We start from the raw sequence: 21,765 nt of genomic DNA, 5'->3' as shown, positions 1-21,765 counted from the left end.
AGCAGGGGGGGCTGAGGACAAGACTGAAAGAGACGCAACACACGTGTGTTATTGCATTTAATGTCCACATGCTGCATTCAGCATTCATTAACTAGCTGCATACCAAGATCCAGTACTGAATCAAAGCACACCACCACAAATCTCTCGACGTCACAGTATATGTTGCAGCTGCAACTGTGAAGGTGTCAAAAGACTGATTGGCTGAAAGTCTGCTTCCTACCGGTCCCATTGCTGGTGTTATCTGGCCTCACTTCCTAGGTGACAGCTTTTTTTTATTATTCCTCATACGCAGGCTGCAGCATCACACCGCTCGTATGTAGGCTTTGAGAGCTGCCCCCCCCCTCACCCTCTCACTTCTACACCCCCCACCCACTCAGTGCTCAGGCTTTTGATAGGCATGAAATAGCCTCACTGCTGAGATTGCTACTTAGTTCATAGAAACAGTTTAGCTCATACAGTCACACCAGTGCCGACACATACAGGCACAGGCAAGCGGGTGCAAGTGCAATGTAGAAATGTGCACCCACCATATACACAAATGTATTCATGTATTTATGTATGCATGGCTGCAGAGGCACATTCACACAGCCGCACGCACATACCGATGACTTTTCAAGAGTGTCGGTTATGGTTTTAGCAATGATTTTTTTATTTTATATTGAACTTCAATGGGCAGAAGGTGACTGTGCTCGGGGGCTAAAGCCTACAGGAGGGGGGGGGGGACAACAACTGTGTGTGGTGTTGGTTTGTTGATGCGTTGTTTCGATGCTATTTGAGGATAAGAGTGAGAGCTATTCTACATTTGCTCAACAGTGGTGAAATGTTTAAAACAGGACACTTTGACATTCTTTTGTCAAACAGCGGGGCACTGTAGATGGTAGGGAATGTTATTCTACAGAAGTAAGCAATGGATTGTATTTTATTTATGATGTACTGAGTGAATGTGGGATGAATTGAAAATAGTGAGTTCATCGAAAATGTGCAACAAAGTGGCTCCTTGATGATTGTTAGTAGGATTAATTAATTATTGGTTCTGTTGTTTTTCTTGGGGTTTGTTGACAAAAAGACAAATTTGTAGCTCTCCAATGTTTTTTTCCTCATCTTAGATTGAGGTAGCTTGTGTTCAGTCTCTCTCACTGTTGCCAGGTAAGCGTTGCTGAGGGTAACGACAGGTACATTAGACCTGGAGAGGGAAGAAGGAGCTGATTGGTCCTCAGCTCCTTATCTATAGCGTTCATGCATATCATGCCATTGCCATAGAAACGCACCACTTTTTAAATGACATACAACTTACTAATGATAACCGTGCTAAAAATGTACAGCCGCAGTCTAAGTATACCAGTTAAAGACTATTCAAGAGGATAGCGTCCACATTTACCGCCCATCACCGCCACCTATGATTTTCTCTGCCCCCTCTCACTCTCTCTTTCTCTTCTTGTCTCTGTGTCAGTCTTGCAGGTTCAAGTGTTAGATTTTGTAGGTGCTAATTATCTTTATCTCATAGAGTTGATATTACGATGAAGTGTGATAAGTTGATTTTTTTTGAAGAAGAAGAAGTAGGCAACTTCTTCAGACCCATTTTAATTGGTACATCATTACTCACCATACACAAACTCATTTCCCTCTGAAGTCTTTTTTCTTATCTTTGGCTCCCTGTTGCAGTTCATCTTTTTTACAAATTTATATTTGACACATTCGTATTAAAACATCAGTTTTGATTTTTTTTTCAATTAGTCCTCAAACTATCTCCCTGTCTTAATTAAATATGGAGAGATAATTAGTCCATGCAACATGATAATTATCTACAGATGGCTCCCTTTCCCTCTGAAGTGAAGTCATTAACATTGCAACATTTCTATCAATAGAAGATTTTATGCAAATATATTATCACAACTTGTTATAACTAATTATGAATGTGCGTGTCAGATTCTCTCTCAATTTCAGCGATACAATCGTGAAAGCCTGTCGAATATTATGACTTTGTGCTGTCTGTCTCACATGAGCAGACCTCTAACAGGACATGTCCGACTCCGTCTGGTGATGCAAACTCAGCAAAGATGAAAGAAAGTGTCAAGGAGTTGGAGGAATCTGTGATTGAAGAAAAAAACAAGTCAGCCTTGAGACAAAAGGTTTTTTTTTTCCTTTGCTGCTGCTTAAATCAGACACCTTGACAGACCTTCATAGTTGAATGTGATGGATGGGCGCAGTAGAATAGCTGCAGAGAGTTTTCATGTTTAAATGATGATGGCATTCAAGTGGGAGGTAAAGAGAGAGTTAGAAGAGGAGAGGGACGCACACATGCATAATGGTTACTGCGATGTTTTTGCAAAAAATGTTTTCAGCACAGTCAATGTAGTTTGGTGGAATGCTTTCTCATTAACAGCAATACATATTTGATTATTAAAAGAAATTAATAAAATAATACATAAATAAATAAAATCACCTTTCCTTGTCATACCTACTGTAGCCAGAAAGACAAAAATGGTATCATAGTGATTGATACACATATAAAGAATCACTGATGATTACACATGTGACAGAGCTGGATTTAAGCAGCACAGTATATAGTTGGGAGACTTTTTTTATAACTTGAAGATGATGGACAGCGAGTAGGAGAGAAAATAATAGAAACTAAGGGGGCAATAAAAAAAAAAGTATAAAGAGAGAACCAATATAGAGATGCAGAAGAATGAGAATGGGGGCAGTGAAGCACTTGAAGAGGCAGTAGGGATGCAAATCAATGACCGGTTCCAGTTGAGAACTGGTTCCAAATTGTTCGATAGATTAGAAATGGCTTTTTGATTCCTTTTATCAATGCTGGCATGTTTTTCTGACATTTGCACAATGCTGGACACTTGCGTCAACAAGAAGAAAACAAAAGAAAAATCAAGTGGCTTAGTTTCACCAAGAAAGACACCAAGAGTCGCGGTGTAAACACCAGCAATATGCTGAAACATCGTTCTACGCTATGTGTAGTATATGCGACGCTCTCTGACTATCTCAATAGACAAAATGGACATGCTGCACAATAAAACAGTTGCTTTGATGTTAAAAGTCTGTGTAGAGCTTTTTTTCCCCACACAGAAAATTGATCAGAAATCAGTAAGGGATTCAAAATATCAGACCGATAAGCTGAATCAATAACCGACTTGGTATTACTAAAATCTTACTAAGTCCCATCCTTAAGAGGCAGACAGACACACAGGCAGACAGTGACATAGCGGCAGATTCAAACACTAGTTAAAGAGACATGAGGCACAGTGGGATAACTGCTGCTGTCAACATGAGGTGACAATGTAGACAAGCGCTGCGTGTTGCAGGAATTTGGGTGATTACTGACATTGTAACCTACTTTATCTGGAGCTCAGGAGGCCTTAGGCATGTACCCGTGCCCCCTCCTTGTCCTTCTTCTCCCTGTCTCATTCCCTCTGTGACACGAACACACACACACGCAGACTGTTTTACACTCGACAGAGAAGTGTGTCAGACGGTCTCTTGCGGCTCATAACTGTTTTTCTGTGTCGTAAACAGCGATCCAGTGTTCATTTTGAAATTGGTCACAAAAGTAAAAACCAATCCCTTTGGAAGCCATTCACAAAATGATTCAAGGAAAAGCACACCCAGAAATGAAACGCTGACTAACACTGACCATCCTCACAAGGAAAGCCAAGTAGTAAATTATTTCCGCTGTGTGTCAGCTTTCATCCAAGTAGAGATACAACCTATTACTGTAATTATATAGCATTTTTCAAACCTTTACAAAGTGCCGCACTGTTACAAATAAAGAAATATAAGTACACATCAAGTAACAAAAGAAAAAAATAAAGCATTCCACTGAGTGGATCAAGGAAGCATCAATAAAATGCTTTTATCATAAATAAAAAAAGAAAAAAAAGATCTTAAGGTCAGACGGGAAAACGTGAGTTGAATTTATTAATCATAACCGAGATGCCAAGATGTGAGATTCCAACTCTCGCCGTGTTCTCATCAACACACATTAACAGCAACTCTCATCCAACCGCCTCGCCCGTGAAATATGTACCAAATACTTAAGTGAATCATTTTAGTGGCAGTAATAAATATACAGTGGATTGGCCAGTCACAGACTTGTGAAGTGCAGCAGTTTGTCACCTCCTAACTTATTAAGCCTCTTTATGACTTCTTGGCTAGTTACACCCAACTGTCTGGTAAAAACTAATCTTGTTTAAAATTCAGACTCAAAGCATAACCTGTTTTCCTTGAATACTGAGCGGCTCCCTCTGCTACCGTGGTGGAGTAGGTAATGGGCGAATCAGTGACAGATCTGTGGTGATGACTGCTGACATGGAGGAGAGAGAGAGAGGGAAAGAGAGAGTGTGTTTTGGCAGATGACGAGAGAGGATAATATTGCCATAGTACCAGGGGTATTAGAGAAAGTCATTACTGTCCATCATCACGCAAATGAAGACATGTTTAAGTAGAGATGAATAGCCCCATTGATGGGGAAGGCTTGTTATGGTAGATCCGTTTGGAAAAGCAGCTACAGGGGGTTCATATTTCAATAAATATTTGATGTGTGAGGACGGCTGTATTAACGTGTGTGTGTTCAGTGGCGGGTGGGGGGTTTGGTTATTTATATGTGTGTGGCTATAAGCGTTTGCATATCTATGAAGAGCCATTTGAAAGGGGTTTTAAATGAGGGAGAAGATCACTTTCTCACTCCATCTCCCAAGTGGGAGAAATCTTTTTTTAATTTTTTTATCTTCTTCTCTGCATCTGATACTGTATTATCCTCTTCAGGGCTGTTCTTTCATCCATCTCGCAATCTATCCCAGTGAAAGCATGAATGATGGAACGTATTGTGTTGGCTCAGAAGCATCAGAGCCAACCAAGCTGATCTGAGTGAAAGTTATTTGTTACTTTTTTTACTTCAGTCAACATGGGAGAAAAAAAAACCTTGAGCAAAATAAAGTATATTCAACTATAATTGCCTGGTAGCTTCTTTCCACTGCCATCCAGCTTCCTGCTGCTCTGTCAAGTTACATTTATTTTGTGATTCGATCCACTTTTTGTTTTAAGGGCGAGGAACCAGCACCGTGTTTCTTATTGTTTGGTTCATTAATGTGAAGGAAAGTCTGTCAGCTCTGTCACAAACATATCCCACCACGACTACATTTGCAACATAAGCACTCTGTCTAAATGGATCGTAGTCATACAACTTGTCACAGTGTGCAGTTTTGTGCTTTGTTAGGTGATTCGTCTGCGCTCCGCTCCGGCTCCAGCCAAGCTTTTCTTTTTAGACTTGAATTAGAGGTCACCTGGATCGTCATCATTCTTGGTTATAGGCTTGGAGAACAGCGACATCATCATTAATCGCTGGCAGGGTATCCACTGCCTGACTCAGCGCCTCCCTTCTCTATGAGCTAAATTCAAAAGATTGCCCCGACTCTGTGCAAGCCTTTACTTTAAACTTTTTTAAAAATGATGTCATCTGTTCTGGACAAGAAAAGCAACCTTATGTAAGTTTTCATTCATGGCTTTATTTTTAAACCTGCTCATTCTTGGTCAGGGTCACGGGGAGCACTGGAGCCTGATCCTGCAAATATTTGGTGAAAGACAGCAAGATTTTAGCTGAACACAGAGTCACACTCGCATTCATTCCTGTTCCATTCATTCATTCAGTCTTCCACTTTCATGTGAGGCGTAGACATCCAGAGGAAGAACATGCAAACACGTGAAGAACATGCATGTGTGCAGAACAATATTTAAAACAGTTCATACACAAGCGTCTCTCTTGCTGCTACGCTTGCTGAGCAGAAGTAGTCTAATTCCTGTTAGTTATTTGTTGTTCAAGAGCACCTTGTCCAAAATGTTTAGAGTCTTTTGTGGACGTTTCATAGTGTACAGAGGATCTAATTCATCATCCAAAATTGATTTTCTGAGGGTGGCTTGATTTTTATGCCCAATTAACTATTCTGATATTGAAGGATGCAAAGGTGACATGTCAGCAATGAATAACTAAAGTGGATTTGACAGGTTGGCAAAAATGACAGACTGCTGACAGCTGTGAATAACGTACTCTTCAATCAATACATACTGTTGAGACTGTACGTCTGAAATACTTAAAAGCTGAATGTACATTTCCATTGTTTTATGTTGAGCATGGATCCAATGAGTGATCTACTTTACTTTAATGTTTTTTTCTGCAAGTTGCATATATATGATGACCAAAACCTAGGAATTAATCTAAATCTTTTTGGTAATAAAACAACATGTACTGTACCTCACTAGACACAAATATAATCTGTAGGTTTCTGCACTGCTTAAAGTGAATTTCCTACATTGCATATGTCTTACAAGTCGTTTAAATCTTAACTGTGACATCTGTAATTGCCTGCTTTTAATCGGAGGGGTACACAGTGTGAAGCACAGAAGTTTTTTTTTTTTCTTTCTCACTTCTTAAAGTTCAATAAAAATAGCAAGTTTTGAAAATGATGACGGGGATTTTTAATTTGAGATCAATTCTCAAGTATCCTCTCTAAATAAGGTTCCCAAGCAAGTTGAAAAGTGCTGACATAACATATTCTAAACTCCCCAGGAAAACTGTGCCGCCTGTTCTGCCTACAAGCTGATGAATTGGAGCTGTGGTTTTAGCTTTGCACCTGCTCAAAACCTGAAAGTTTGTTTTTTGCGTGTGTGCGTGCGTGTGTGTGTGTTTTCAGTAGTATCACTTTAGTCATCAGTACATAGCGCGTTATCACAAGAAGCTGACATGATAGGACAATAACTCTTCCTCAAGCTTGATTGGATATGGCAGGGATGTGCCAGTCTGCCCACAGTACTGGAAGAAAAGGAAACCTCTGCTGTTTATGTGTAATCCGAGAGTGATGCGACACCTTTTTTGGCAAGTCAAGCAACTTTCAGCTCATTGTTTTAGGTTTTAGGTTCACTCTCACTGCTGTCGTCAGCATCATTTTTAGGTGCAGCAGGTGGCTGTTTTTTAGCACAAACAAAACTGATATCTGCTCAGCACCAAACAGCAGGCAGACACAGATACTGTAGCAACTAGTGAACACACTGAAGCACAAGTAGCTGAAGAGTCAGGTATTTTCTTCAGGTGATGGTGGAGACCAAAACAGAGCTAAAAGGGGAGTGAATATTGATTGCTGGGTAGCGAAAAACTTGGTTTAACAATAATGCAAGTTATAATTACAATTATTATTTACGTATGCATTGCAGAGGAGATCTACAGCTGAACAGGATAAAACTGCAATGACTTGAGCCACTGTAGACACTATGTGTCTATGTGTCACTATGTCCATGTTTTATTTTGTGGCTTAATGAGGCTGTGTGGCAGGTGTGTGATTGTTTGTGGTGTTCATGACAAAGCTAATGAGGCCATTAGCAAGCGAACGAACACAAACACAAAGGCACACTTCAGTCCCCATCCTGCAGTACACAAGTTGTTTCATTCATGTTTTTGACACGACTGCACACGCTTTTTTTTTTTAATTAGCGGTTTTCATTTTATCTGATGAGTGTCTCCTTCCTCTCGTCAGGCTTCTCTTCTCCATCATCCTGTAACTGGGTGTTTTTTCTCCTTCTGCTCACTCACATGGACCTTGGACGGTAGCATTAAACAGTAGAGAAACATTTCATCACACTCTAAGACTTCCTCCGCACACACACACCTATTTAGACATGGCGAGAGGTTGACAGTGTCAGAGCATCTATCTGGAGGTTCGGGAGAGTGAAATTCAATTTCCTGCCATGGAGAAATCAGAAGCTCTGTCAAAGCAAAGCCACATCCAGCCTCTTGTAGAAATGAAAGGCCTGCTTGTTATGCACTTGACTGTCAGTCTGCTTGACATCATGTTGCAAACACAATTTGTCATCTACTGCAGATTGAAATGTCCAACAAAATTTGAATATGATGAAGGTCAAAGATCTGATCCTTGTTCAGTCAAATCTGTGACTGATGTGTGGACATACACAAGAGATCTGACTCCTTTTTGTCTGTTTTTGCAGGAACCTTGGAAAGTCAGGACTCAGAGTATCTTGCTTAGGACTGGGTGAGTAGACTGTGCTTCACTACCAATAATGCATTTCTCCACCAGTCCCTTATTTGGGAAAGAACACCACAAATTACACGGATCTGTTTCTATTGTATTCTTTTGTACTGTTACGGACGAACTTTGCATTAAATCATTTAGACATTTAATTAAGTCAATTGTTAAATCTAAAACAACATTGCATTCAGAATTTGGCTGGGAATTGTACAATTAGGTTCAGCCTGTTGTCTTATTAAAGCAACAAATCTAGTGTGGTTGTATAATTCCCCAACATCATGGGGCACACACACACACACACACACACACACACACACACACACACACAGCATACCTATTTCTGTCATCATGGAGAGTTCTCAAACAACAGAGGATTTTGTGTGTGTGTGTGTGTGTGTGTGTGTGTGTGTGTGTGTGTGTGTGTGTGTGTGTGTGTGTGTGTGTGTGTGTCTACTTTGTTGTCTGTTCCCACTCTCTTGTTCTGGTCCACAAAAAATATTAGCCCAATGTTCCTGTTCCCTATTACTAAGAGATGTTCAGGGTAGGACACACACACACACACACACACAAACACACACAGTTGGATAAATACTAGACTGCAGACAAACACCTGTACACCCAGTGACACCTGTACTGCACCAGTGTGGACAGTGTATGTTGGTGTGCATCATTATAAAGATTAATAAAGTCCAACATTTTATTTTATCTTAAAAGTATTATTGTGATTAAAACAAGTCACTGCAAAGTCTCTACATAATTTAAAAACAGATACATTAGGGGACTATTCTTTAAAAGACTTGTGTATTCATCACACAGTCAGGCTAAACTTAAGACATTAAACCTAAACTTTGTTTTGTGGCTTCAGTAACTTTTTCATTGATCAAAAAGCTTTTGATTGGCTGATCAACTCCTCAGAATCATCATGACGAAACAAAATCTGGTGACAAGGACCATTAATTAAACATCACTGAACAGTGATGATTTACTTACTCATTCATTATTGTCATAATGTCAGTAATGTAGTAATATAATACATTTTATCACTATGCAGTAATATAGAAATAAGTTAATAGTAGTTTTAAAATTGTAATATATTTGATTTCTATGAATATTCTGCACTATTTCACGTTCGCCTTGCAACAGATGCCTTCAAAGGTGTCAGTTATTCAGGCTCTTTAGTCTGAGACGTTTCGAAGCGCCAAGATTTTTCCTAGCTTGACTGTCAACCAGAATACTTAAACACAGTATGAGATATGTGGTTCATTTCTACATGATATCAGAGTCAAGTTTTTGAAGTTTTCGAGAAAATATAAATCAACGCCAACTTAGCTTGGTGGAAAGTAAAATATTTATTAGATGTTCCTATCTAATTTCTTGTGGGAAACCCACTGAAAAACTGCACGCACTTTTTCAATTAGAGTAGCTGCACTCTAATATCATTCATAAATAAGTCATGTATATTCTCAAGAGTCAACTGGTTTCCTAATTAGTTGTTAGAGAGGGAAATTAGAATTTGTTTAAAAGCGAAACATTGGCCAACATCTACAGAATCAGAATATAAAAACTTTAATCAGATGATAATTGTGGAGGAGATTCTGTGTCTGCAAACCAGATCTTTGTTATTTCCACACTAGAGATGTTGCACAATTTCTTGATTACCTGTCAGGCAGCAGCCCCATCTCCCCCACGCTAATGCCTTATTACATCGCTGGTTGTACGAGATGTGATCTTGAAGTTGAGTTATAGTCATGATATCTGTTACTGCGGCCTGATTTGAATTTTTACCAGTTGAGTTCCTGCTCTACCGTCGAACATCACACAACGAGTCGTTGTGTGATGGTAAAAGAAAATACCTAGAGTATGTCATAAATAAATGACCTATCAGCCCTTTGTATGCTGACTGACAAATTATGTTTTAGTTTGCTAAACTTGCGTTGCAGTGGATAAAAGTTAGACAGTAAAAACTGGAAAGGAATCATGCATAAAGTTATCCTACAGAAATCAAACAGACTAGACTAGTCGACTAGTCTCCATTTAAATGTACTGTTTAAATTAGTTTTCACTTTGCATGAATCCAAGTTTGAAAAATTAATAACTTGAATGACAAACATGCAGCAATACATCCTGCTCAGAGGAGGCCCTCGAGGGCTCAGATCAGCTGCCATCCTGTAAATCGGATCAAAACTTCTAGTCCTCAAGGGACATGGGCTTTAAGCCAGCTTACAGAGTCTGACCTTCACCAGGACATTTTGTGCAGCGTCACCCAAACAGACGACGCTTCAGTTACAGTTTTAAGGCTCTGGGTTTTTGGTGAGGAAGATGATCGTGCTTTCTGCACCTGCTTTGGCTTTAGTTTTAGTCTCCTGTTCTGCTTTAGCCTCTTTTTGAAGACTCGTCTAAAGCTCTCAGTTTTAAGCTGCCTCCTGGTCTTTTCAGTATCACCTGTGCATCTCACCGGAACGGCTACTAACGTCCAAGTCAACTCTAAGTCATACTACTGCTGACTAAGCTTCCTTATATTTACTGAACTCTTGCTGATCTCATGGAGGCATCCCTCTTGCATGGATTTGAAATTAGCTTAATCCAGTGCTTCTTTTTCTGGCCTGCCCCACTTCAGAAACCCCAAAAAGTTCACACTCCCAAACCCCACTTCGAGAAGCAACTAATAAAAAAAAGGATCAAAGTAGATTTTTCCTACAAACTCTTGTGTTTATTTTCCTAAACATAAATCACATTTCTTGGTGGTTATCCATGCCTCCCCCCTGTAGTGGCTTCCTGCAGGGTTTTTCATATTCATCCGCTGAAGGTCGGAAGTTTCTCTGAGCTTACATTTCACACTTGCATTACAGCAGAATAATTTTCCTCATTTTCATTCATGCAGATAAATACAGACTCATAACACGGCTTCATGATGCACAGAAGCAGTGACCGCAAAATTGTTCTTTTTTTTTCGTATTTTATTTGCATCGTTTATATGAGCTGCCCTGATGCTGATGATCTTTCAGTGCCAAGAACTTTTTAATCTAAAAATGACGAAGCTGGCTAAATATATTTGTGACATTGGTAACTTATATAAAAGAGGCGTTTTGGTGGTGTGTAAACTTTTGTTTCCTAAGGTGTTATATCTGGTTTTCAGGCTGTTTCTGAGTGCTGCTGCCCCAGGTGGTTCATGACAGGCTGAGAGGTCTGACTCAAACTGACTGAGCTGCACGGTGCAGAAAAGGTCAGCATAATGCCAGCTGCCTGCCACATGGTGAGCTCAGGGCGGACATGATGCTGGCAGGGGAGAGGAGGAAGACACAGGGCAAAGAGCAAGATGTTAAATGGTGTTTCAGTGTTTAACTTGAAGGAGTGATGCTGAGATAGATGTGAATGTGTGTTTGTGCAGGTATTCTCACGATCCTGCAAAAGTCAGCAGAATAAACACACGCAAACGTTACATTCTGATTCATTCATTTGTTTTCATTAGTCGCTGTTTGTGTGAAACAAAGCCATGAAGAGATGTAGCTTTCACAAGAGTCTCCCCTTTTTAAAGAGCCAATCTGCAACAGCGTTATGAATCCCCCCAGAGAAACGCCGTCCCACCAGCGGGAGCTTCATTTACATAATGACTTAATCGGTTTAAGATCTCTTTTTCACAGAAACTCAACATTTCTTGCTGTTCAGAAGTTTCCACATTGCACGAGGGAAGCTGCTGTTTTGAAGCTGAAGTTTGATTTTTGTATCTAGACTAAAAACTGACATTTTGCTTTAAGTGGTTGTTTATGCTAAAATCCAAAAAAACAAACTGTAGTTTAGAGTGGTATTTATATTTGCTCGCTGTACAACAGCTGCACTGTGCGCTCAAAACCCAAGGCGGCTTTTAAACTTTTCAACCTGGCAAACTTGGCCAGAAACCAGAATGTGTTTTAGATGAAATATCCAAAAGTTATATAACAATGAAGCAGCAGATTGACCTCGACATGGAGTGGCTGGAGAACAGATACTTGTTACTGAGAGGAAAGTGATTAATCATTGCTAGCATCTCCTGAAGGATGCTGACCAACAACCAATGTTTGTTTTTTTCTGGGCTAAGGGGCCATTCATTTCTGGTTTCTGTTTCTTGCATCAAAAAGTTACAGCACTGTATTTAAAAAGCTCATAACTTAAATATAAATCACCTAAATGTGATTAATGGGCTGCATGATGTGAGGAAATATTACTTAGCTACATATTTGTATTGAACTACAGCTGTGGCATAAATCAATCATTAGCTGACTAATCATTTATAAAGCTCTATTTAAATAAATGATCATATGCATAGTTATTGTTTTCTCCTGCCAATAACGTTTAGCTATTGATTTAAAAATTGAATCAACTATAGAACTATTCACTCCCCACCATGTTTAACTCACATATTCATAGCTCATGTACACACATTAAATATGTGAAGCTGAGGAATTGATAGCAGTATTAACTCATTATTCTGGGGAATTTAAAGAAACATTTTCCTACCAGTGCTGACTGTGTGCTGTGTGCTAACATATGTGTGGAATCAGTATTCCAAACGTGCCGTCATTATCCCAGGGACAGAGTAGAGGATGGAGGAAGGTTGTAATGAGATGTTAACAGAAAAAATGAAGAGGAAAGATGAGACTCTCTCATCCTCTCTGTCTTTATCTAAACTCTTGACTCTACTCCACTTACTTTAATGTTAGGACAGGAAGAGGAAAAAACATTTGGGAGAACACAGAAATTGAAAATAGAGAAATAGACTTCCTTCCTCTTATTCACTCACTCATGCTGTTCTGTTCACCCTTCTCCGTCCCTCTGGGTGTTGCTCCCTCAGGGTGCAGCTGCTGGTTCAAACAGCTTGTTATTTGGTTAAACACACACACACACACACACACACACACACACACACACATGCCGTTTATCGTAAGGCTATTGCCGTTTGTTTGTTTTGAATCCTATTTAAGCAAAGAGAAAAAAATCAGTTTATTCACTACTATACTTGTGTAATAATACAAAAATATACTCTTTCCCTGGTACTGGCATCAGTCTGAATTTGTATGTATCCTTGTTAAAATTCACTCTCCTGTTTATTAGCATATTAGCCAAATTCTGAGAGTCAATTCAATATCAGTCATTTCCATTCCACAACCAATAACAAAACTCATTTCCCATTCCAGCAAAGCACAATTTAATATTTGTTCAATTTACATGCCACATACTGTGTAACAACCATCAATGTAAAAATGTCTCTCCAGTTAATTGAAACTGAACACATTTATCCCAGAAGAGTGGCATGGAGTACGGATTAATTGATAAGTGAAATGATTATTGAAGTCACCATAGGCAGCACAGACAGTCTGCTGCTGCAGATAACCCACTATCTCTGCATTCACTGAAAACACTCAACAGACTGACAGCAAGGAGGTCTGCAGTGGCTTCACTGTGCTGACAACACACACACACATTTAAAAATGAAGAAAATGGAGTGTTTGTGTGTGTTTGCATGCGCAAACCTCATTTTAATTAGCTGACAAAACAAAACAAAAGTGGATGTAGAAGTTCGAGATCAGCGTTATCGGATCCATCAGCACTTCTGTGGGAACCCATAACTTTTTTCCTCACAGCACACACATGCCACACATCCAGGTCCGTATTTTCACCTGACTGCTTGCTGCACCGATGCAGTTCTGTTGATTAATGAATTCTTAAAGTGGTTCTCCCAGAAAATCCTGCAGTGTAGAGAAGACAGGATGAGGATGGACCTCTGTGTGTCGTCACTGCATGTGCAGCCTCTTGCTTTCATCTCATGTCCTCACAGTGCTAAGGGGAGCAGACAACCTTATCCATGTGTCACTGTCTCTTTGCTTCAGTCTTTGTTCACTGTCCACTCTTTTTTAACTTATACAAGTTGTTTGTCATGTTCTCTCTGTGATAGATGCTTCCTTCACCTCTGCAGCTGAGGTAGAAAGTCGTATCCAAACAGCATCAGATTTAGAGTTACGCTCAGTAGCGAGTTGTTATGTCAGAGACATTTTATTTTATTTATCAATCAAACTCTCGTGATTGAGTAATAGTATACAGTAAAAAGAAGTGTAAAATATGATGCAAAAGAAGATTTCTGGACATATTTTTTAGCGCTGTTGTATTGTCGAATGTTTATATTGTTCTGACCACCCCCACTATGCGGCAGCTGAAAGAGCAGACAACACAGCGATTGATATAACAGTGCAGACGAAGGTGATTCAAGTAGAATTGTTTACCAAGAAATCGATTGAACTTGAAGAGGCAGTACGTGAGACAAGGGCATGCAGCAGACCTGAAAATAGGTGCAAAAGCATGGTGTGTGTGTGTCAGAGTGAGAGAGTTTTCTTTGTATATAAAGTTCTGAATACTTTTATATAATGATATTGTGGCGCCCTGGTGGTCTAGCACAAGCTGCAACCTCTGTGGCTGTTCCCCGTTCATGACTTGAGGGGTCATTTTTTATATAATACAGAAACCTGTGCGTGACATCACAGAGACTATATCCACTTTTATTTAGACGGTCTAGTGTAGTGTACATACTTTATTTGATTTCAGCTAGCAACCTTTCTCACCATGTTTTCTGCCTGATATTATACTTCCAGGTATCAAGTAAAGTCAAGACGGTCAAAAATGGAATGACACCTGCGAGCTAGTTCAGGCAGACAACTCTAGTTTCACTGCTTCGCACTCCTCCAAACCAAACATACCCCCAAATTTGGCGGGTTATTTAAGCTGCAAACTCTTATTCTGCTCTGCCAATGCCCTGCATCAGCATCACTGCCTGTTTCTTAGACCTACCGCCACCCCAGCATCCACCTGCAGCCTATGGGGGTTTAGATATTTGCTCATCACTCCTCAGTATGTATACATATCTGTGGCGAGATACCAAACTCTAACAGTATTCTGCTGCTGCGATAAATCATTCCTGTCATGAGTTGTCTGACTAAATAATATTTAGTCAAACAACTGAGGGTTAGGGTTCCTACATAGTAAGTAAATATCATTACTATGTAGGAACCCTAACCCTAAGATGAGAATTTGCTGCTTTCATCTATTTTATATAATCTCAAATTCAATGTTTTACACTGTGGGTTCGGACAAAACAATAATAATAATGTCAAAATATAACAATACATACAATAATACAATGATACATTAATAAGTAATAGTGTTAATTAAATATTTAGAATAAAAACACAAAAAGAAGTTTTTCCTTGAAGCTCTGATCAGTTGGTAAAAAAAAAAAGTGAAAAGTTTAAAAAAAATGTATGCAGTTCTGTAGCCCGCTTGATTATATACATATACAATATTTTAGTATTAAATGTATTTTATTAATAATAGCTTTTTAGCTCCTTGGATTATTAAAAGAAAAAAGGGTTAAAAAATGATGCAGTTAGGTTTCCATATATATATCCCAAGTCGAACCATAATTTGACTTTTTGTTTCGTCTCATCTGGATAAATCTATACCTCTCAAGCATAACCAGCGACCAGATGTACTGTGCCCTTTTACTGAAGCTATAAATTAATCCAACGGGAATTTATGACTCAGCTTTTCTGTCTGCAGGCAGACAAGCTGAAAAATGCTGAAAAAGAGAATTAGGAGGTCAGTTAAACCGAGACACCAGCGAGCGATGTTTCATCTCAATGTGTGCCATCTATCACGCTGCCAGGCCTAGTACTGGATTCAACACTGGTTTAAAGGATTCACACAAAACTCAAAAAATAAATAACACCTCTTGCCAAATCTACAACTCCAATAGTTTCTCACTCCTCAATCTCTTCATTTTCTCTCCCTTTTACTTCTTCTGTCCTATTTTGCTGCCTTGGCCTCGTGTCAGCTTTGCCTTGCCTCTTTAGACCTCTCAGTTTGAGTACGGGACATGTGAGGTGACCTTAAAGTCCATGTAAAGTTCTGAGATTTCTTTTACACATATATAAAATATGTTGGAAAGTAGTTGCTGAAAACATATGAAAAGACTTAGTTAGACTGGAGTTAGAGGTTAAAACAGTTTATCACCAGTTTTCAGTCCAGGATTTTTTGAGCGGTCCTAAACGGTGACTCTATGACACACTGAGGCCACCCTGACCCCTGCACCCCTAGCAGAGAGATGAATTCATCTTAGAGTGTTTCAAAGTTAGCCATGTCATTTTCTGAACTCATCTTACACCTTTCAGTTGCTTCAAAACTGCTGCTTGACTGCTCCCATGAGTGAGTGTGGCTTTGTATTCAGCAAGTGCTGAGAATACTGGTAATTTTTTTTACCAGATTTTGACACCTAATATCATAAACTTGTCAATATTTTTAATCATTCTGGGTGGTTAATGAGACTTTCTTCTTATTTTCATTTTACATATTTGTTTTACATATTTATTCTTACTTTAGACTGACTTTAACTCTCAATATTTATCAGATATGGTGCCATTTACATAACCATTATGGACTCACCAGTTAAAGTTTGCCTGACTTAAAAAACATATTTTAGCTTTAGGAAAAAACACTTCAAGGTTATCACCAGTCCTCTTGTTGTGTAGCAACATTAAGCGCCACTTCCGGCTCTTGATTTAAAAAAAAAAAAAAGGAAAAGAGGCATTGCATTTATTGCTTGCGGGGACTGAATTTCCATCAAATAGAAAATTTTGCTGGACCTATAAGAGCAGTGACCTTGACATTAGAGCTCTGCAGGGTTTTCATGCCATGCTGAGCCTCCAGCTCAAGAACAAAGCTCAGGGCTGTGACTGGACGTCATCAGCTGTGATTACCATTCCACCACAGGAGACGGCTTAAGAGCTGGTTGAACACCCATACATGGACACTAACACATACACAGGCAAGCTTTGTGTACATGTTTAAATAAGAAACATGTACACAAAGCACACACAAAGCACACACACACATCATACTGTCTAATGTAATGACTCTATTGTAGGTACAGTTGAGACTTAGTTTGGTTGCCATGGTTACTTGAGTTAATAACATCCAAAAGCAACTTTTTCCCACAAGTCATTAGTGTTATATCACTTAACCCCCCTTTTGATTGTGCTGATGAGGCAACATCTACAGCTTATTAAGTTAAGATAATATCATTATGCACCAACAGATCCAGTTTATCCTCAGGATGTCATGTGTAAATTAAACCTCAGCAGAGTTGATGTTATTGTAATGTACGGAGTAATGAGCTCTCTTGTATGTCTGTTAAAATGAGCAGATGGTTAAGTGCCGTTTGATTGTCCCCTGTCTCTGAGGTACGTCAAATGTTCTATGACAGTCGAGCAGCAGAGGTCAACGGAGTGAGTGCAGGAACTGTCTGTTCGTTTGGTGTGAAATTGTGGGCACTGGGACACAGGGTGAGTGAGAGACAGGCACAGAAGGATGCAGCTCAGAGATAAAAGAGAGAGCTGAGAGGGCAGTCTTATGGCCTGAAGGGAGTTAATAAATATCCCCTCAGAAAAGAGAGAATACTTAATCATCTGGAGGGGTTTCATTATTCTCCTCATCACTATTCTAACTGAATACTCATAGAAAGAAAACTAAACGCCAAGGCTTCTTCTGCTTGTTAAGCATCAAAGAAATAATTATTCCAAGGCTGACAATTTTTACACACATTTTTATAGATTTTAAACCTACATACAGAGCTCATTAGTTTAAAATTATCCGCCAATACCAGTATTGTTTCTTGGGGCAATTAGAAAGTGAATGAAATGAAAAGACTATTGTTTGTATGTTGATGTTTTTTTTACAGTGTTTGCTGTAATGTAACAACAGTGTTGTCTTTACGTTGATTGTCCAGTGTGAAAAAATACAACACAGCATATGTGTATGTACGTGTACATTAAAAAATATTATAATGATGATGATTCTGGTCTTTAAACGACCCAAAAAACAAGCTCCACTGACTACCTGTAGCAGCCCGCATTAAATTAAAATCACTAATGCTCACCTACAAAGTAGTCTTTGGTTCTGCACCCACTTACTTCAGTGCCCTTATACAGGTATAGGTTACCTCCCAACCTTTGAGCTCCTCTAATGGCTTGGCTCTGCCACGTGTATGTTCAGGACAATCTGTAGTTCCTCGTTGGGCGTCTCCTCTCTTTCAAAGCAGCACTCAAACCGTCACTTGATTCTGTGGGAGTAGTCCTTATTGTTGCACTAACATGTCCCTGTTGCATTGTTTCCCTTTTTGTAAGTCGCTTTGGATAAAAGCCTTCAGCTAAATGCCTAAATGTGAATGTGACACGTACATGTGTGCTTCTTAAAAGTTGCAGATGAAACATTTGATATTGTTGAAATGCTAAAAAGTTGATGTTGTAGTTGTAGCACAGCCGGAACACAAATATTCGTCAAAGATTAGTCTCAGTGTAAGCACTGAGTGAAGTTAGAGTAATCAGTTGGCAGGCATATTGGCTGATATAGCCTTATTGTATGTTTTTAACCCTATAATATACAGCATATTGGTGTTGACCTTCCATTCCAGTGTCTGTCAGGCTTTAATATACTGTGTATTTTTAATATGATATACTGTAGGTACAATAACATTCATAATTCATAAAATCAATTTTCGTGAAAGTTCCCTTAATCTCAGATGACAGGGGAAAAAAACGTGGTGATAATGTCCTCGGTCTTCCCCTGCCAACACACTCTGCCTCATATCTTGTCAGGCAGCCCAGATTTTCTTGCAACTCCCAGAACACACATAAGCACTAGACATTTCTGTGATATAAAAAGGTGTTCCTCCCTCTCTCTCTCTCTCTCTGTCTGTCTGGGACAGTTTTAGATAGCTAAAACTGTTTTGACATAATCTGAATGGGAAGTGTTTTCTGCCACGACAAAGCTACATGCATAATTCAGTGAGAGAATACACAGAGGATGTAGTGTTGGGATGGCTTGGCCTTTTTGTCTGGTTGATCAGCATTGTTGGCATGGTAATCAGAAACATGCAGTCAGATGTACACACATGCCCATTCGTCACACACACACATACACACAGGTCTTCCAAATAAGCATGACTTGTAACAAACACAGACAGAAAAGAGCACACAAGGTGATCCTGCAGTACTGAGCTGCTGTTTTTCTCTTGGGGACTTGACAACCTTTCTCGAGTGGTGTCGCAAGTCGGGTATTAGTAGTGTTTACTTCAGGATGTCACCTACACACACACACACACACACACACACACACACACTGAAAGACAGAAAGAGCTGAAATGATTTCTCTTGTTCAAATATTTTCCATGTTTTTCCCTGCAGGTACTTGGGTGACATTTGGAGGACAGATAACAGACGAGGTATGAAACATTTTCCTTTATCTTGCATGTTCATTTAATCTAAATTGACTCTTACTCATTGATTGATTGATTTTCTTGTACTCAATATACAGTATGTAATGTGTTGTATATTAACACTTGTACCTTATTTCATATAACTGAAAGTCCTGTGCCTAACACTGTATTAATAGTGCATACATTTATATGATATATATAACATAGGATGACATGTTTGACACATAAAACAAACTGCCTCTGTGGTTTGTTAGTTATAAGTGACATAGACTTTTGGTCTGCAGCCCACAGTCACAGACTGTTTGTGTCCTTTCATTTGGACTATATATAAAATTGTCTTATTTTACTTGTAGATGTGAATGTAGACAATGTTTTTCTTGATCTAAACTCACTGATACAGCAAACGCCTACAGTTCTGACGGGACACTCCCCCAGGGAAAATGTCGCGGAGCTCATGTTCAAACACTGATGAATAAGTGATACCTTGGAAATGGCACTACAGAAACCCCATGCCAACTTTTGCTAAACGCATATTCAGAGCTGAGTGACCTTTTAAAAAAGGAGAACAAAGTTAGGAAGCCTGCAGGCCAAAAAAAAAATGTGGCTGAACATTGGAGAAGCAGTCCAACCGTAGCAAGTGGTAAAATAACTAACTACAGTGATGGTGTCTTGGGTTCTGAGTGGTGAGGACCTACATTCATTGAATACATCTTGTGTACACACAGATGGAGGACCAAAGCTGCTGGTCACACCATACCTCCTGTTTAGACGCGGTGTTAATCTGAAAGACCAAAACACATTTCTTAAAACAGTATCTATCTTTCTGTTTGTTCAATGTCTTTCTCTTGTCAGCCAACTACTGGCCAACAAACCAATACCACATCAAAAGGAATAACAAAGTGAAATAGAGCTTTTTGTGTTTAGTATCACAACCGCTAAAAGTGTAATCTGTCCCTGTTTTCTGCTCAGTCCAAATGAGTGACACATGAGCCCCCGCAGTCATATGAGACATGTTTCACTTTTTTTTTTTTAACCGAGTTGTGTCACAGTTAACCTTCATTAGACCACTGGCTGTCTGACAGAGCTCTTAACACCTACAGGCTTGATTAGACTACAGCTTAGTTTTTCATTGCTCCCGTGTGAACATCTTTAAAACAAATTACAACCTTCGCAAACAAACTTGAGTATGTGATGCTTTAGATTATTTGGATCGACAGAAAAAGGGCACAATGTGTGCGTACTTAAACATCCTTCACACTCATACTAAGGGTCTCTAACATGTTCTGATGTTGCTGCTGGGGTCTTGGCCTCGGTCATTACACACACTTAGAGTGACACTTTTACGCTCACCCAAAGGGCCCAGGGGCAGTAAGCTTATGTAACGGTACTATTTTCATTACCTTAAGGCATCAACTCACATGTTATGCTCAAAGCTTGGTACCCTCTTCTCTCCATTATTCTCCCTAGTTCAATGTCACTCGTATCACTCAGTCCACCAGGCTTTGGCTTCAACAGCTGAGATTCCTATGAGAAATGCTGGCTGGCACACGTCAGATCTATTTTAAATGTTACATTAAGCTCTCAGCAGTGACAAACAACAGTGAAGTATCGGCAGACAATTAAGTCACCGCTTCAGACGGACGCTCTCAGTGGACATGCAAACTTCCACAGCTTCCAGTGATTCCACGGCAGCTGCAGTCTGACCATCACATGCAGTGTTGTTGGGTTAAAAAGTCCTCTGTTGTCCTGAATGCCCCCTGCTCAATGTCAGTGTTATCAAAAGCACCCTAAATATACTACATGTCCTCAGCAGAGTTCAGTGTCCCTGTCCTCATTAAGAAATGCACAACAACTCTGGCATACAAACACAGTTGCTACATGAAATCTGTGTTAGGGCTGCACAACTACGTGGTGAACATGCAAACACTGAAGACAAAACTGTAATCTTTTCACATTATTTCACGTTATTTATTTATTATCTTATATTATTATTAATTATCATTTATTTTTAATATTAGCATGGAGGACCCTGAACAGTTGCACTAATGTTATTCTGCAAAAGCTCTTCAGAGGATCTGGACTGAAAGAAACTACTTATTAAAGGAATAATCATTGACAGGGAAATGTTCTTACTGACAGTCAGATGAGATTGCTAGGAGGTGATTAACTTCGCTTAGCATTATGACTGGAAACAGCAAGACTGTCTCATTAAATCTCAGAAATATTCCTACCAGTACGAGCTGATTAATTCACATGTCATGTCTGGACACAGAGAAATGGAAAAAGTTTGAAGGGAGTTGCATACTACAAGTTTGCGACCTGTGGCTGGGAGCAGTGGCACTGATGACAGCCAGACAATCAGAGAAGACTTCAGGAAATTAAAGATCAAAGATTGTGTACAGATTGAACCCGCCACAAGCT

At 39.4% G+C, this 21,765-nt stretch overlaps 1 protein-coding gene across 6 annotated transcripts in view; it reads left to right on the top strand.

Moving 5' to 3' along the window:
* kcnab1a (potassium voltage-gated channel subfamily A regulatory beta subunit 1a) overlaps nt 1-21,765 on the top strand; it is a 98,146-nt gene that overhangs the window by 56,918 nt on the left and 19,463 nt on the right. For all 6 annotated transcript variants that reach the window (XM_010737349.3, XM_010737350.3, XM_027280709.1 and 3 more), the window contains 2 exons: nt 8,008-8,051; nt 19,313-19,350. In XM_010737349.3, coding sequence (XP_010735651.2) covers nt 8,008-8,051; nt 19,313-19,350 — 82 coding nt within the window. The remainder of the gene's footprint in view (nt 1-8,007; nt 8,052-19,312; nt 19,351-21,765) is intronic.

Source organism: Larimichthys crocea, chromosome VII (genome assembly GCF_000972845.2).
Source record: "Larimichthys crocea isolate SSNF chromosome VII, L_crocea_2.0, whole genome shotgun sequence".
In the NCBI taxonomy this organism is placed as follows: domain Eukaryota; kingdom Metazoa; phylum Chordata; class Actinopteri; family Sciaenidae; genus Larimichthys; species Larimichthys crocea.
Note: the sequence above shows the minus strand (reverse complement) of the source record. Positions and strands in the feature narration are given on the sequence as shown.